General features: G+C 67.9%; 2 protein-coding genes across 2 annotated transcripts; both read right to left on the bottom strand.

Moving 5' to 3' along the window:
* Positions 1 to 312: 312 nt before the first annotated feature.
* LOC143173930 (uncharacterized) lies at positions 313 to 1,636 on the bottom strand (the record flags this gene model as incomplete). Its single annotated transcript, XM_076364042.1, has 1 exon — positions 313 to 1,636. A coding segment is annotated over exon 1 (1,140 nt), but the record flags the coding sequence as incomplete, so codon positions are not given.
* Positions 1,637 to 3,063: 1,427 nt separating this feature from the next.
* LOC143173932 (voltage-dependent calcium channel gamma-8 subunit-like) lies at positions 3,064 to 13,825 on the bottom strand. The gene is given in 7 exon segments (XM_076364044.1): positions 3,064 to 3,134; positions 4,063 to 4,476; positions 6,880 to 6,991; positions 6,993 to 7,021; positions 9,166 to 9,214; positions 9,216 to 9,250; positions 13,519 to 13,825. Coding segments are annotated over 7 exon segments (864 nt in total). The 5' UTR covers positions 13,673 to 13,825.
* Positions 13,826 to 14,264: the final 439 nt, after the last annotated feature.

The following is a 14,264-nucleotide window of genomic DNA, read 5'->3' on the forward strand; positions in this document are numbered from 1 at the left end:
GACTGGGAGCGACTGGGGGGCACTGGGAGCAACCGGGAGTGATGGGGGGGGGGGAACTGGGACCAGTTGGGGGACTGGGAGTGACTGGGGGGCACTGGGGGCGACTGGGAGCGATGGGGGGGGGGAACTGGGACCAGTTGGGGGCACTGGGAGCGACTGGGGGGGGGGAACTGGGACCAGTTGGGGGCACTGGGAGCAACTGGGAGCGATGGGGGGGGGAACTGGGACCAGTTGGGGGCACTGGGAGTGACTGGGGGGCACTGGGGGCGACTGGGAGCGATGGGGGGGGGAACTGGGACCAGTTGGGGGCACTGGGGAGCGACTGGGAGCGATGGGGGGGGGGAACTGGGACCAGTTGGGGGACTGGGAGTGACTGGGGGGCACTGGGGGCGACTGGGAGTGATGGGGGGGGAACTGGGACCAGTTGGGGGGACTGGGAGTGACTGGGGGCACTGGGGGGTGACTGGGAGCGATGGGGGGGGAACTGGGACCAGTTGGGGGGACTGGGAGCGACTGGGAGCGATGGGGGGGTGGAACTGGGACCAGTTGGGGGCACTGGGGGCGACTGGGAGCGATGGTGGGGGGAACTGGAACCAGTTGGGGGGGACTGGGAGCGACTCGGGGGGGGAACTGGGAGCAACTGGGCTGAGACTGCACGGGAGAGCCCAGCTCTGCAGCCGGCCCAGGGCACTGGGGGATACTGGGAGCACTGGGTGGACTGGGAGCCGTTGGCACGGCGCTGCCTGGAGACTGGGCTGCGCTGGTCCGATACCGCCCAGGGAACTGGGACATACTGGTCTGATACCGCCCAGGGAACTGGGACATACTGGTCCGATGCTGCCCAGGGAACTGGGACATACTGGTCCGATACCGCCCAGGGAACTGGGACATACTGGTCTGATACCACCCAGGGAACTGGGACATACTGGTCCGATACCACCCAGGGAACTGGGACATACTGGTCCGATGCTGCCCAGGGAACTGGGACATACTGGGCCAATGCTGCTCAGGGAACTGGGACATACTGGTCCGATACCACCCAGGGAACTGGGACATACTGGTCCAATGCTGCCCAGGGAACTGGGACATACTGGTCTGATACCGCCCAGGGAACTGGGACATACTGGTCCGATGCCGCCCAGGGAACTGGGACATACTGGTCCGATGCTGCCCAGGGAACTGGGACATACTGGGCCAATGCTGCTCAGGGAACTGGGACATACTGGTCCAATGCTGCCCAGGGAACTGGGCCGTACTGGTCTGATACCGCCCAGGGAACTGGGACATACTGGTCCGATGCCGCCCAGGGAACTGGGACATACTGGTCCGATGCTGCCCAGGGAACTGGGACATACTGGGCCAATGCTGCTCAGGGAACTGGGACATACTGGTCCAATGCTGCCCAGGGAACTGGGCCATACTGGGCCAATGCTGCTCAGGGAACTGGGACATACTGGTCCGATGCTGCCCAGGGAACTGGGCCGTACTGGTCTGACAGCCCCCACAGGACCGGGCGTTACTGGTCCCGTATCGCCCAGGGAACTGGGAGATACTGGTTTGATACTGCCCAGGGACTGGGCAATACTGGTCCGTACTGCTCAGGGAGCCGGGGGGGGGATGGGGTGTCCCGGGGGTCCCACTGCCCCCCCTCCCCCCCCCCTCCGGCCCCCCCCTAAGGCACAGGGCCCCCCCACCCCACCCTGGGCTGTGGGGGTGGGGGCGTGGGGTGTCCCCCTGGGGAACCCCCCCCCCCTCCAAAAAGGAGCAGGTTGGGAGGGGGGGTAAAAGTGACGGCAGTTTCGGGGTGGGGGGTGTCCCTCAAGAGACGGCGGTTTCAGGGTCCCCCAAGGGACAGCGGTTTCGGGGACTCCCCCAAAGAGACGGCGGTTTCAGGGACTCCCCCTCAAGAGATGGTGGTTTCAGGGCCCCCCAAGGGACGGCGGTTTCGGGGACACCCCCCCCCCCCCCCAAGAGACAGCAGTTTTGGGGACCCCCTCCAAGAAATGGTGGTTTCGAGGCCCCCCCAAAGAGATGGCGGTTTGAGGGGACCCCTCCAAGAGACAGTGGTTTCAAGGGACCCCCAAAGACATGGCAGTTTGGGGCGGTCCCTCAAGAGATGGTGGTTTCAAGGCCCCCCCCCCCCCCCCCCAAGAGATAGTTTCGGGGACCTCCCCCCCCCCCCCCAAAGAGGTGGTGATTTCAGGGCCCCTACAAGAGACGGCGTTTTCAAGGGACCCCCAAAGACATGGTGGTTTCGGGGGGGCCCCCTCAAGAGACGGCGGTTTCGGGGAGCCCCCGCAGGAGGGGCTCGGAGCTGGCACGGAGTTTAGCCCTTGGTGGATCTGGGGGGGGGGTGGGGGGGAGCCCCCAAATCGCCCCATCCCCAATGGGGACCCCGGTGCCCCCCAAATCCCCCCACCCCCCACCCGCGGGAGAGCCGCAGGGGGGGAGGGAAGGAGGAGGGGAGGAAGGTGAGGAGGAGGAGGAGGGCAGGAGGAAGATGAGGGGGAGGAGGGGAGGAAGGTGAGGAGGAGGAGGAGGGCAGGAGGAAGATGAGGGGGAGGAGGGGAGGAAGGTGAGGAGGAGGAGGAGGGCAGGAGGAAGAAGAGGGAAGGAGGAAGAGGAGGAGGGGGCCAGGAGGAAGATGAGGGGGAGGAGGGGAGGAGGATGAGGAAGGCAGAGGGAAGATGAAGAAGGCAGGAGGAAGGGGAGGAGGAAGAGGGCAGGAAGAGGAGGAGGAGGGGAGGAGGAAGATGAGGAGGAGAGCGAGAGGCTGAGGAAGGCAGGAGGAAGGTGAGGCTGAGGAAGCGAGGAGGAAGATGGAGAGGGCAGGAGGAAGGTGAGGAAGAGTAGGGGGAGGATGAGGAAGGGAGGAGGCCGGGAGGAAGGGGAGGATGAGGAGGGCAGGAGGAAGATGAGGCTGAAGAACACAGGAGCTGGGACAGTGGGAAGGGTCGGGGGGGTGGGGGGGGGGAAGTGGGGCTGCTCTTGCTGTCGGTCCCCAGGGGGTCCCAGGGGGGTCCCGGGGGGGTCTGGGGGTGCCCAGGGGGTTCAGGGGTGCCCCTAGACGGGGGTGGTCTTGCGGTTGAGGGTGCTGGTCCCCAGGGGGATCCCGGAGGGGGTCCCTGGGGGGTCTGGGGGGCCCCAGGGGGTTCGGGGTGCCCCTAGACAGGGGTGGGGTCTTGCAGATGAGGGTGCTGGTCCCCAGGGGGGTCCCGGGGGGGTCCAGAGGGGTCCCAGGGTGCCCCTAGAGGGGGGTGGTCTTGCGGTTGAGGGTGCTGGTCCCCAGGGGGGGTGCCAGGGGGTCCCTAGGGGTGGGTCCCTAGGGGGTCCCTGGGGGGTTTGGGGGGGCCCCAGGGGGTTCAGGGGTGCCCCTAGATGGGGGTGGTCTTACGGTTGAGGGTGCTGGTCCCCAGGGGAGTCCCTAGGGGTCCGGGAGGTCCCTGGGGGTCTGGGGGGGGGGTCCTGGGGGGTCCCCTAGGTGGGGGTGGTCTTGCGGTTGAGGGTGCTGGTTCCCGGGGGGGTCCCAGGGGGTCCCAGGGTGTCCATGGGGGGTCCGGGGGGGTCCCTGGGGTGCCCCTAGACGGGAGTGGTCTTGCGGTTGAGGGTGCTGGTCCCCGGGGGGGTGCCAGGGCGTCCCTAGGGGGGGTCCCTGGGGGGTCCCAGGGTGTCCACGGGGGGTCCCGGGGTGCCCCTAGACGGGAGTGGTCTTGTGGTTGAGGGTGCTGGTTCTCAGGGGGGGTCCCGGGGAGTCCCAGGGTGTCCATGGGGGGTCCAGGGGGGTCCCGGGGTACCCCTAGATGGGGGTGGTCTTGCGGTTGAGGGTGCTGGTTCTCAGGGGGGGTCCCGGGGAGTCCCAGGGTGTCCACGGGGGGTCCGGGGGGGTCCCGGGGGTACCCCTAGACGGGGGTGGTCTTGCGATTGAGGGTGCTGGTCCCCGAGGCGCTGTCGGGGGGGCCCCCGGGGGGATCCTTCCCAAAGGCGTTATGCAACTGCAAAAAGGGGGGTCCGGGGGTGCCGGGGGGGGGCTGGCCGGGGGGTCCCTCCCGGGACAGGGTGTACATAGAGATATCAGCTGGGGGGGGGCCCCCCCCGACCCCTCCCGATTTCCCGGGGGGGGGAGGGGCGGCGGGGGGGGAGGGGAAGCATCCCGCGAGCGCCCCGGTTCGCTGGATCGAGAACTGGACCGGGATCGGCGCCGAGGTCGAGGTCGGGGACCGGGAGGGACGCGGGGGGGCGGGGGCGGTGGGGGAGGTCCCGGCCCCCCCCCAGGACCCCCCCGGGCTTTACGGTGGCGTTCGATGTAGAGGTTGACGGCCAGGACCCCGATGGCCTCGGCCAGGATGAAGGAGAGCCCCCCGAAGTAGAAGGACCAGCCGTAGGAGTAATGGCTCTTCTTGTCCTCGTCCCGCTTCGTCCCCGGGTCCCCCGCGTTGGCCGAGATGTAGACGATCACCCCGATGATGTTGCTGAGGCCTGGGGGGGGGGGGGACACGGGATGGGGACAAGGTGGGGGGGGGGGGGCACAGGCAGGGGGTGAGGGGCGGGGGACGGGGGACAGGCGGGGGATGAGGGACGAAGGAGAAGGGACATGGGATGAGGGACAGGCAGGGGACAAGGGACGAAGGAGAAGGGACAAGGGATGAGGGACAGGCAGGGACAAGGGACAAAGGAGAAGGGACAAGGGGATGAGGGACAGGCAGGGGACGAGGGATGAAGAAGGGACGAGGGGTGAGGGACAGGCAGGGGACAAGGGGTGAGGGAGAAGGGACAAGGGACAGGCGGGGGACAAGGGACGATGGAGAAGGGACGAGGGGTGAGGGACAGGCAGGGGACAAGGGACGAAGGAGAAGGGACAAGGGGTGAGGGACAAGCAGGGGACGAGGGGTGAGGGACAGGCGGGGGACGAGGGATGAGGGAGAAGGGACAAGGGATGAGGGACAGGCAGGGGACAAGGGACAAAGGAGAAGGGACGAGGGGTGAGGGACAGGCAGGGGACGAGGGATGAAGAAGGGACGAGGGGTGAGGGACAGGCAGGGGACAAGGGGTGAGGGAGAAGGGACAAGGGACAGGCGGGGGACAAGGGACGATGGAGAAGGGACGAGGGGTGAGGGACAGGCAGGGGACAAGGGACGAAGGAGAAGGGACAAGGGGTGAGGGACAAGCAGGGGACGAGGGGTGAGGGACAGGCGGGGGACGAGGGGATGAGGGAGAAGGGACAAGGGATGAGGGACAGGCAGGGGACAAGGGACGAAGGAGAAGGGACAAGGGGTGAGGGACAGGCAGGGGACAAGGGGTGAGGGAGAAGGGACAAGGGGTGAGGGACAGGCAGGGGACGAGGGACAAAGGAGAAGGGACGAGGGGTGAGGGACAGGCAGGGGACGAGGGGTGAGGGAGAAGGGACAAGGGATGAGGGACAGGCAGGGGACAAGGGGCAGGCAGGTGACAAAGGATAGGGGACAAGAGACATGGGACAGGTCAAGGGACAGGCGGGGACGAGGGATGACGAAGGGACAAGGGGATGAGGGACAGGCAGGGACAAGGGACAGGGGATGAGGGACAAGGGACGGGGGACGAGGGGAGACATGGGACAGGCAGGGGATGAGGGATGAAGAACAGGGGACAAGGGACAGGGGACAAGGGGAGACATGAGAGGCAGGGGACAAGGGGCAGGGGACAAGGGACAAGGGGAGACATGAGACAGGCGGGGGACAAGGGGCAGGGGACAAGGGGCAGGGGACAAGGGGGCAGAGGACAAGGGACAAGGGGAGACATGAGACAGGCGGGGGACAAGGGGCAGGGGACAAGGGCAGGGGACAAGGGACAAGGGGAGACATGAGACAGGCGGGGGACAAGGGGCAGGGGACAAGGGGCAGAGGACAAGGGACAAGGGAGACATGAGACAGGCGGGGGACAAGGGGCAGGCAGGGGACAAAGGGCAGAGGATGAAGGACAAGGGGACGGGGGACGAAGGGAGACATGGGACAGGCAGGGGATGAAGGACAGGCAGGGGACAAGGGACAGGCAGGGAAGGGGCAGGGGACAAGGGGCAGCGGATGAAGGACAAGGGATAAGGGACAAGGGACGAGGGAAAGGGGACAAGGGACAGGCAGGGAATGGGCAGGGGGACAAGGGACAGGCAGGTGCCACAGGGACCATTCAGGGCTGCAGCCCCGGGGTCCCCGACCCACGGGGGTCCCCAGTGCCCCCCAGTGGCTCCTCCCGTGATCCAGGGGACCCCCCCCCCCTGCCCCCCCTTCCCGGGATCCTCCTGGGATCAGGGACACCCCCCGCAACGGCATCCCCCCCCCCCCCCCGGGCAAGGATTGGGCCCCCCCAGTTCCCCCCCAGTGGATTCTCCTGGGATCGAGGGGACCCCCCCCCCCCCCCAGGGATCCTCGCTGGGGTCTAGGGTTCCCCCTCTCCCCCTAAGGGGTCTTGGCTGGGATCAGGGACTCCCCCCCAAGAGACCTCCCTGGGATGTGGGGGACCCCCCCCTAAGGATCCCCCTGGGATCTAGGGGACCCTCCCACCCCCCCAGGGATCCTCCTGGGATGTGGGGGACCCTCCAAGGGACCCTGCTTGGCATCGGGGACCCCTCCCCAAGGAATCCCCCTGGGATGTGGGGGACCTCCACCCCCCCCAGGGCTCCTGGCTGGGATCTAGGGGGGACCCCCAGGGATCCTCGCTGAGATTTAGGGGACCCCCCCAGGGATCCTCGCTGGGATCTAGAGGGACACCCCCTCCCCAGGGGACCCTCCCTCACCCCCCAAGGGCTCCCGGTTGGGATCGGGGACCCCTCCCCAAGAGATCAGGGGATGTGGGGGACCCGGGGGGACCCCAGGGGATCCCTCCCCCCCCCCCCCCCCCCCAACTAACCGGCGGCGACGAAGAGGATGCCGGCGCCCAGGACGAGGCTGGTGCGGGCGCGGCGCAGGCGGCTGGCGGCCACGCAGACCCCCCCCAGCAGCAGCAGGACGGCGCTCAGGATCCGGGAAGATGCTGGAGGCCCGGACCACCCCTGCGGGACCCACCCCCTCGTTAGATCCGGCCAACGGGGAGCCCCGGGGCTGACAGCCAATCAGAGCCCACGAATAACGTGGGATCCGTCAGCCCCGGCCAACGGGAGCCCCGGGGCTGGTGACCAATCGGAGCTCACGAATAGCGTGGGATCTGTCAGCCCCGGCCAACGGGAGCCCCGGGGCTGGCGACCAATCGGAGCTCACGAATAGCGTGGGATCCGTCAGCCCCGGCCAATGGGAGCCCTGGGGCTGGCGACCAATCGGAGCTCACGAATAGCGTGGGATCTGTCAGCCCCGGCCAACGGGAGCCCCGGGGCTGGCGACCAATCGGAGCTCACGAATAGCGTGAGATCCGTCAGCCCCGGCCAACGGGAGCCCCGGGGCTGGCGACTCAATCGGAGCTCACGAATAGCGTGGGATCCGTCAGCCCCGGCCAACGGGAGCCCCGGGGCTGGCGACCAATCGGAGCCCACGAATAGCGTGGGATCCGTCAGCCCCGGCCAACGGGAGCCCCGGGGCTGGCGACCAATCGGAGCTCACGAATAGCGTGGGATCCGTCAGCCCCGGCCAACGGGAGCCCCGGGGCTGGCGACCAATCGGAGCTCACGAATAGCGTGGGATCTGTCAGCCCTGGCCAATGGGAGCCCCGGGCTGGCGACCAATCGGAGCTCACGAATAGCGTGGGATCCGTCAGCCCCGGCCAACGGGAGCCCTGGGGCTGGCGACCAATCGGAGCCCACAAATAGCATGGGATCTGTCAGCCCCGGCCAATGGGAGCCCTGGGGCTGGTGACCAGTCGGAGCCCACGAACAGCGTGGGATCTGTCAGCCCCGGCCAATGGGAGCCCTGGGGCTGGCGACCAATCGGAGCCCACGAATAGCATGGGATCTGTCAACCCCGGCCAATGGGAGCCCCTGGGGCTGGTGACCAATCAGAGCTCACAATTAGTGGGGGATCTGTCAGCCCCAGCTAATGGGAGCCCTCCAGGCTGGCAGCCAATCAGAGCCCACGAGCACCTGGATCCATCAGCACCAGCCAGTGGGGGCTCCCAGGCTGCAGCCAATCAGAGCCTGCGAGCCCCATAGGGATCCATCAGCCCCCAGCCAAAGGGAGCCCTTAAAGGCATTAGCCAATCAAAGGAGAGATCTTTGAGGGGGGGAACCAATGAGGAGAAAGGAGGACTGCGGTCAGGAGCCAATCAGAGCACAGAGGATCCCGTGGCTCTGAGACCAGCAACCAATTGGAAAGGATATTTCTTAAAGGGGGGGGGGGGGGGGGGGAGCAACCAATCAGAGCACAGGATCCCCAGGCCCCTTGACACCACCAGCCAATAGGGGCACAGGGTGCCCTGCACCTCCAACCAATCAAACCCTGGGGCAACCCCCTGCCCGGAGCCACAGCCAATCGGAACTAGGCATGTGCTCGCTGTAGTTAGACCATCAGCCAATCAGCAGGGCAGGTTACCTAGCAAAGCAGCCAATCAGAGCGCAGCCCCCTCCAGCGCTCCGAGGCCAGCAGCCAATCAGAAGGCAGAACCCTGACCCCCTGCATCCCTGTTGCTAGGGGAGGGGCGTTGCCATGGGATCCCCGTTGCTAGGAGACCTGCCCTGTTGCCAAGAGAGCCCGGTTGCTATGGGAGGGGGTTTCCATGGGCGTCCCGTTGCTAGGGGCGTGGCTAGAGACTCGGTTGCCATGGGAGCGGCGTGCCTGGGGCAGTTGCCGGGGTGATGCCAAGGCAGTTGCCAGGGCAACGTCAGGGCGGTTGCCGGGGCGATGCCAGGGCATCACCAGGATGATGCCGAGGCGGTTGCCAGGGCAGTTGCCGGGGCAACACCGCGGCAACGCCAGGGCATCACCAGGACGATGACAGCCCAGTTGCCAAGGCGACGCCAAGCCGGTTGTCAAGGCATCAGCGTGACGATGCCGGGGTGGTTGCCATGGCAATACCACAGCGGTTACCGGGGCGATGCCGGGATAAAGCCGGGGACATCGCCGGGGTGATGCCAAGGCGGTTGCCGGGGCAATGGTGGGGCGGTTGCCGGGGTGATGCCAAGGCGGTTGCCGGGGTGATGCGGGGCGGTTGCCGGGGCGGCAGCGGGGCGGTTGCCGGGGCGACGGCGGGGCGGTTGCCGGGGCGACTCACGGAGCAGGTACTCAGCGCTGTCGTGGTCGTACTCCATGTCCTCGGGGAAGGTGGTTGATCTTCAGGCACAGCCCTCGCTTCAGGCCTGCGGGGACACGGGGACGGCTGCCGCGGGGACACCGCAGGGACGGGGACAGGGATGGGGACACCGCGGGGACGGGGACACCGCGGGGACGGGGACAGGGATGGGGACACCGCGGGGACGGGGACACCGCGGGGATGGGGACGGGGATGGGGACACCGCGGGGACAAGGATGGGGACACCATGGGGATGGGGACACCGCGGGGACGGGGACAGGGATGGGGACACCGCGGGGACGGGGACACTGCGGGGACGGGGGATGGGGACACCGCGGGGACGGGGACACCGTGGGGACGGGGATGGGGACACCGCGGGGACGGGGATACCACGGGGACGGGGATGGGGACACTGCGGGGATGGGGACACCGCGGGGAAGGGGACACCACGGGAAGGGGATGGGGACACCGCGGGGATGGGGACACCACGGGGACGGGGATGGGGACACCGCAGGGACGGGGACACCGCAGGGGACAGGGATGGGGACACCGCGGGGACAGAGACACCGCGGGGACAGGGACACCGCGGGGATGGGGACACTGCAGGGACAGGGACACCACGGGGATGGGGACACCGCGGGGACGGGGATGGGGACACTATGGGGATGGGGACACTGCAGGGGCAGGGACACCATGGGGACGGAGACACCATGGGGACGGGGACACCGCAGGGATGGGGACACCGTGGGGACGGGGATGGGGACACCATGGGGACGGGGACACCGTGGGGACAGGGATGGGGACACCATGGGGATGGGGACACCGCAGGGACAGGGACACCGTGGGGATGGGGACACCGCAGGGACGGGGACACCATGGGGACAGGGATGGGGACAGCATGGGGATGGCGACACCGCAGGGACAGGGACACCGTGGGGATGGGGACACTGCGGGGACGGGGACACCGTGGGGACGGGGACACCATGGGGACGGGGATGGGGACACCATGGGGATGGGGACGGGGATGGGGAGACCGCGGGGACGAGGATGGGGACACCGCAGGACAGGGACACCGTGGGGACGGGGACACCAGGGGGATGGGGACACCAGGGGGATGGGGACACCGTGGGGATGGGGACACTGCAGGGACAGGGACGCCACGGGGATGGGGGCAGTGTGGGGACAGGGACATCGCAGGGGTGGGGACACCGTGGGATGAGGATGGGGACATGGTGGGGATGGGGACACCATGAAGATGGGGACACTGTGAAGATGGGGACATCACGGGGACGGGGACACCACGGGGATGGGGACATCACAGGGACACCACGAGGACAGGGACATCACGAGGACAGGGATGGGGACATTTTGGGGACAAGGATGGGATGCCATGGGGATGGGGACATCACGGGGGGAGGACACCATGGGGATGGTGACACAGTGAGGATGGGGACACCACGGGGATGGGGACGGGGACACCACGGGGACACAGTGGGATGGGACATCACAAGGACAGGGTGAGGACACCGTGGGGACAGGGACGCCGCAGGGATGGGGACACCACGGGGATGGGGATGCTGTGAGGATGGGGACATCATGGGGACACCGTGGGGACATCACGAGGATGGGGGTGAGGACACTGTGGGGACGGGGACATCATGAGGACGGGGGTGAGGACACCGTGGGGGACGGGGACATCATGAGGACAGGGGTGAGGACACCATGGGGATGGGGACATCACGAGGACGGGGGTGAGGACACCGCGGGGGACGGGGACATCATGAGGACGGGGGTGAGGACACCATGGGGATGGGGACATCACGAGGACGGGGGTGAGGACACCGTGGGGGACGGGGACATCATGAGGACAGGGGTGAGGACACCATGGGGATGGGGACATCACGAGGACGGGGGTGAGGACACCGCGGGGACGGGGACATCATGAGGACGGGGGTGAGGACACCGTGGGGGACGGGGACATCCATGAGGACAGGGGTGAGGACACCATGGGGACGGGGACATCATGAGGACAGGGGTGAGGACACCGCGGGGGACGGGGACATCATGAGGACGGGGGTGAGGACACCATGGGGACGGGGACATCATGAGGACGGGAGTGAGGACACTGTGGGGACGGGGACATCACGAGGACGGGGGCGAGGACACCGTGGGGGATGGGGACATCACGAGGATGGGGGTGAGGACACCGCGGGGGACGGGGACGCCGCAGGGATGGGGCCACCGGGAGGAGGAGGACGCCGTGGGGTGGGGACACCCCAAGGACAAGGACGGGGACATCACGGGGACGGGGACACCAGGGGCCACCGCCGAGTGCCACCGCGGGGATGCAGGTGTGTCCCCCCCCAACACCACGACCTGCCCGCCCCCGACAGTGCCACGCCGCTGCGAGCTTCCCCCGACAGTGCCACGAACCTCCCCCAGCAGTGCCACAACGCTGCGAGCTTCCCCTGACAGTGCCGCAGTGCTGCGAGCTTCCCCCGACAGTGCCACGAACCTCCCCAGCAGTGCCACAACGCTGCGAGCTTCCCCTGACAGTGTCACGCCGCTGCGAGCTTCCCCTGACAGTGCCGCAGTGCTGCGAGCTTCCCTCTGACAGTGCCACGCCGCTGCGAGCTTCCCCTGACAGTGCCGCAGTGCTGCGAGCTTCCCCTGACAGTGCCATGAACCTCCCCCAGCGGTGCCACGCCGCTGCGAGCTTCCCCTGACAGTGTCACGCCGCTGCGAGCTTCCCCTGACAGTGCCGCAGTGCTGCGAGCTTCCCCTCTGACAGTGCCACGCCGCTGCGAGCTTCCCCTGACAGTGCCGCAGTGCTGCGAGCTTCCCTCTGACAGTGCCACGCTGCTGCGAGCTTCCCTCTGACAGTGCCACGCCGCTGCGAGCTTCCCCTGACAGTGCCGCAGTGCTGCGAGCTTCCCTCTGACAGTGCCACGCTGCTGCGAGCTTCCCCTGACAGTGCCGCAGTGCTGCGAGCTTCCCTCTGACAGTGCCACGTCACTGCGAGCTTCCCCTGACAGTGCCACAAACCTCCCCCAGCGGTGCCACACTGCTGCGAGCTTCCCCCAACAGTGTCACGCCGCTGCGAGCTTCCCCCGACAGTGCCATGAACCTCCCCCAGCGGTGCCACACTGCTGCGAGCTTCTCCCAACAGTGCCGCAGTGCTGCGAGCTTCCCCTGACAGTGCCATAAACCTCCCCCAGCAGTGCCACGCCGCTGCGAGCTTCATCCTGACAGTGCCACGCTGCTGCAGGCTTCCCCCCGACAGTGCCGCAGTGCTGCGAGCTTCCCTCTGACAGTGCCACGTCACTGCGAGCTTCCCCCGACAGTGCCACAAACCTCCCCCAGCGGTGCCACGCCGCTGCGAGCTTCCCCCGACAGTGCCATAAACCTCCCCCAGCGGTGCCACGCCGCTGCGAGCTTCCCCTGACAGTGCCGCAGTGCTGCGAGCTTCCCTCTGACAGTGCCACGGCACTGCGAGCTTCCCGACAGTGCCACGCCGCTGCGAGCTTCCCCCGACAGTGCCACAAACCTCCCCCAGTGGTGCCACGCTGCTGCGAGCTTTCCCCAACAGTGCCATAAACCTCCCCCAGCGGTGCCACGCCGCTGCGAGCTTCCCCCCGACAGTGCCACACCGCTGTGAACTTCCCCCGACAGTGCCGCAGTGCTGCGAGCTTCCCTCTGACAGTGCCACGCCGCTGCGAGCTTCCCCCGACAGTGCCATGAACCTCCCCCAGCGGTGCCACGCCGCTGCGAGCTTCCCCCGACAGTGCCATGTCACTGTGAGCTTCCCCCCAACAGTGCCGCAGTGCTGCGAGCTTCCCCCCGACAGTGCCGCAGTGCTGCGAGCTTCCCCCAACAGTGCCATGTCGCTGCAAGCTTTCCCCAACAGTGCCACGCTGCTGCGAGCTTCCCCTGACAGTGCCATGAACCTCCCCCAACAGTGCTGTGATGCTGTGAGCTTCCCCCGACAGTGCCGCAGTGCTGTGAGCTTCCCCCTGACAGTGCCACGCTGCTGCGAGCTTCCCCCAGCGATGCCACGAACATCCCTCCACGACGCTGTGATGCTGCGAGCTTCCCGCAACAGTGCCATGATGCCACGAGCTTCCCCCCGACGACGCCACAAACCTCTCCCAACGAAGCCACGCTGCCGCGAGCTTCCCCCCGACAGTGCCGCAGTGCTGCGAGCTTCCCCCTGACAGCGCCGCGATGCTGCGAGCTTCCCCCGGCAGTGCCATAAACTTCCCCCAACGATGCCACGCTGCTGCGAGCTTCCCCCTGACAGTGCCACACACCCCCCCCCCCCCCCCCAACACCCACCTTCGAGGCAGCAGATCCGCCAGAGCCCCGAGTGGGTCAATCCGCCGGGATCGCGACGATCGCGATGAGCCGCGTCCTCGCCGGAGATGTTGCTGGTGTTGCAGATGAAGGCGCGGGCGTAGAGCCAGTAGTCGGTGCCGATGGCGATGGTCATGAGGCCGAAGGCGGCGAAGGCGCCCACCGTGGTGAGCAGCACCTGCACCCCCTTCTCGCACCAAACCACCCCCTCCCCATTCCAGCGCTTGAGCGACTCCAGCCTGAACCGGACCCCGGGGAAAACCCCGGGGGGACCCAGGTGTCCGGTCGGATCCTGACCCCCCCCCTACACACACCCCCCTCCCCCCCCCCCACCAGGATGGGAGGACCCAGGCGTTCGGGTGGGGAGAGGGCGATGGGGTGCGGGGGGGGGGGGGGGGAAAGATGGATGACGACGACAACTGGGACCCAAGTATTTGGGACCTCCCCCCCCCCTCCCCCCCCGAATTTGAACCCCTACACCCCCCTGGCTGCCGGGGTTAGGGGGAGGGCACCCAGGCTACCGGGCCCCACAGCTGGGACCCCTACACCCCCCCAACCTGCCTGGGGTGCAGGGAAGGGACCCAGGCGTCTGGGGTTGCCCCCCCGCCACGTCTCAGGGCCCCGGGGCGGGGGGGGGCACGGGGGGGTGAGCGACGCCCGGGGCCGAGTCCGTGGGGCGGGGGGGGGGGGGGGGAACGTGGCCACGGCCTCGCACGCTCGCAGGCGCC

The sequence above is a fragment of the Aptenodytes patagonicus genome, unplaced genomic scaffold (genome assembly GCF_965638725.1).
Source record: "Aptenodytes patagonicus unplaced genomic scaffold, bAptPat1.pri.cur scaffold_465, whole genome shotgun sequence".
NCBI lineage: Eukaryota > Metazoa > Chordata > Aves > Sphenisciformes > Spheniscidae > Aptenodytes > Aptenodytes patagonicus.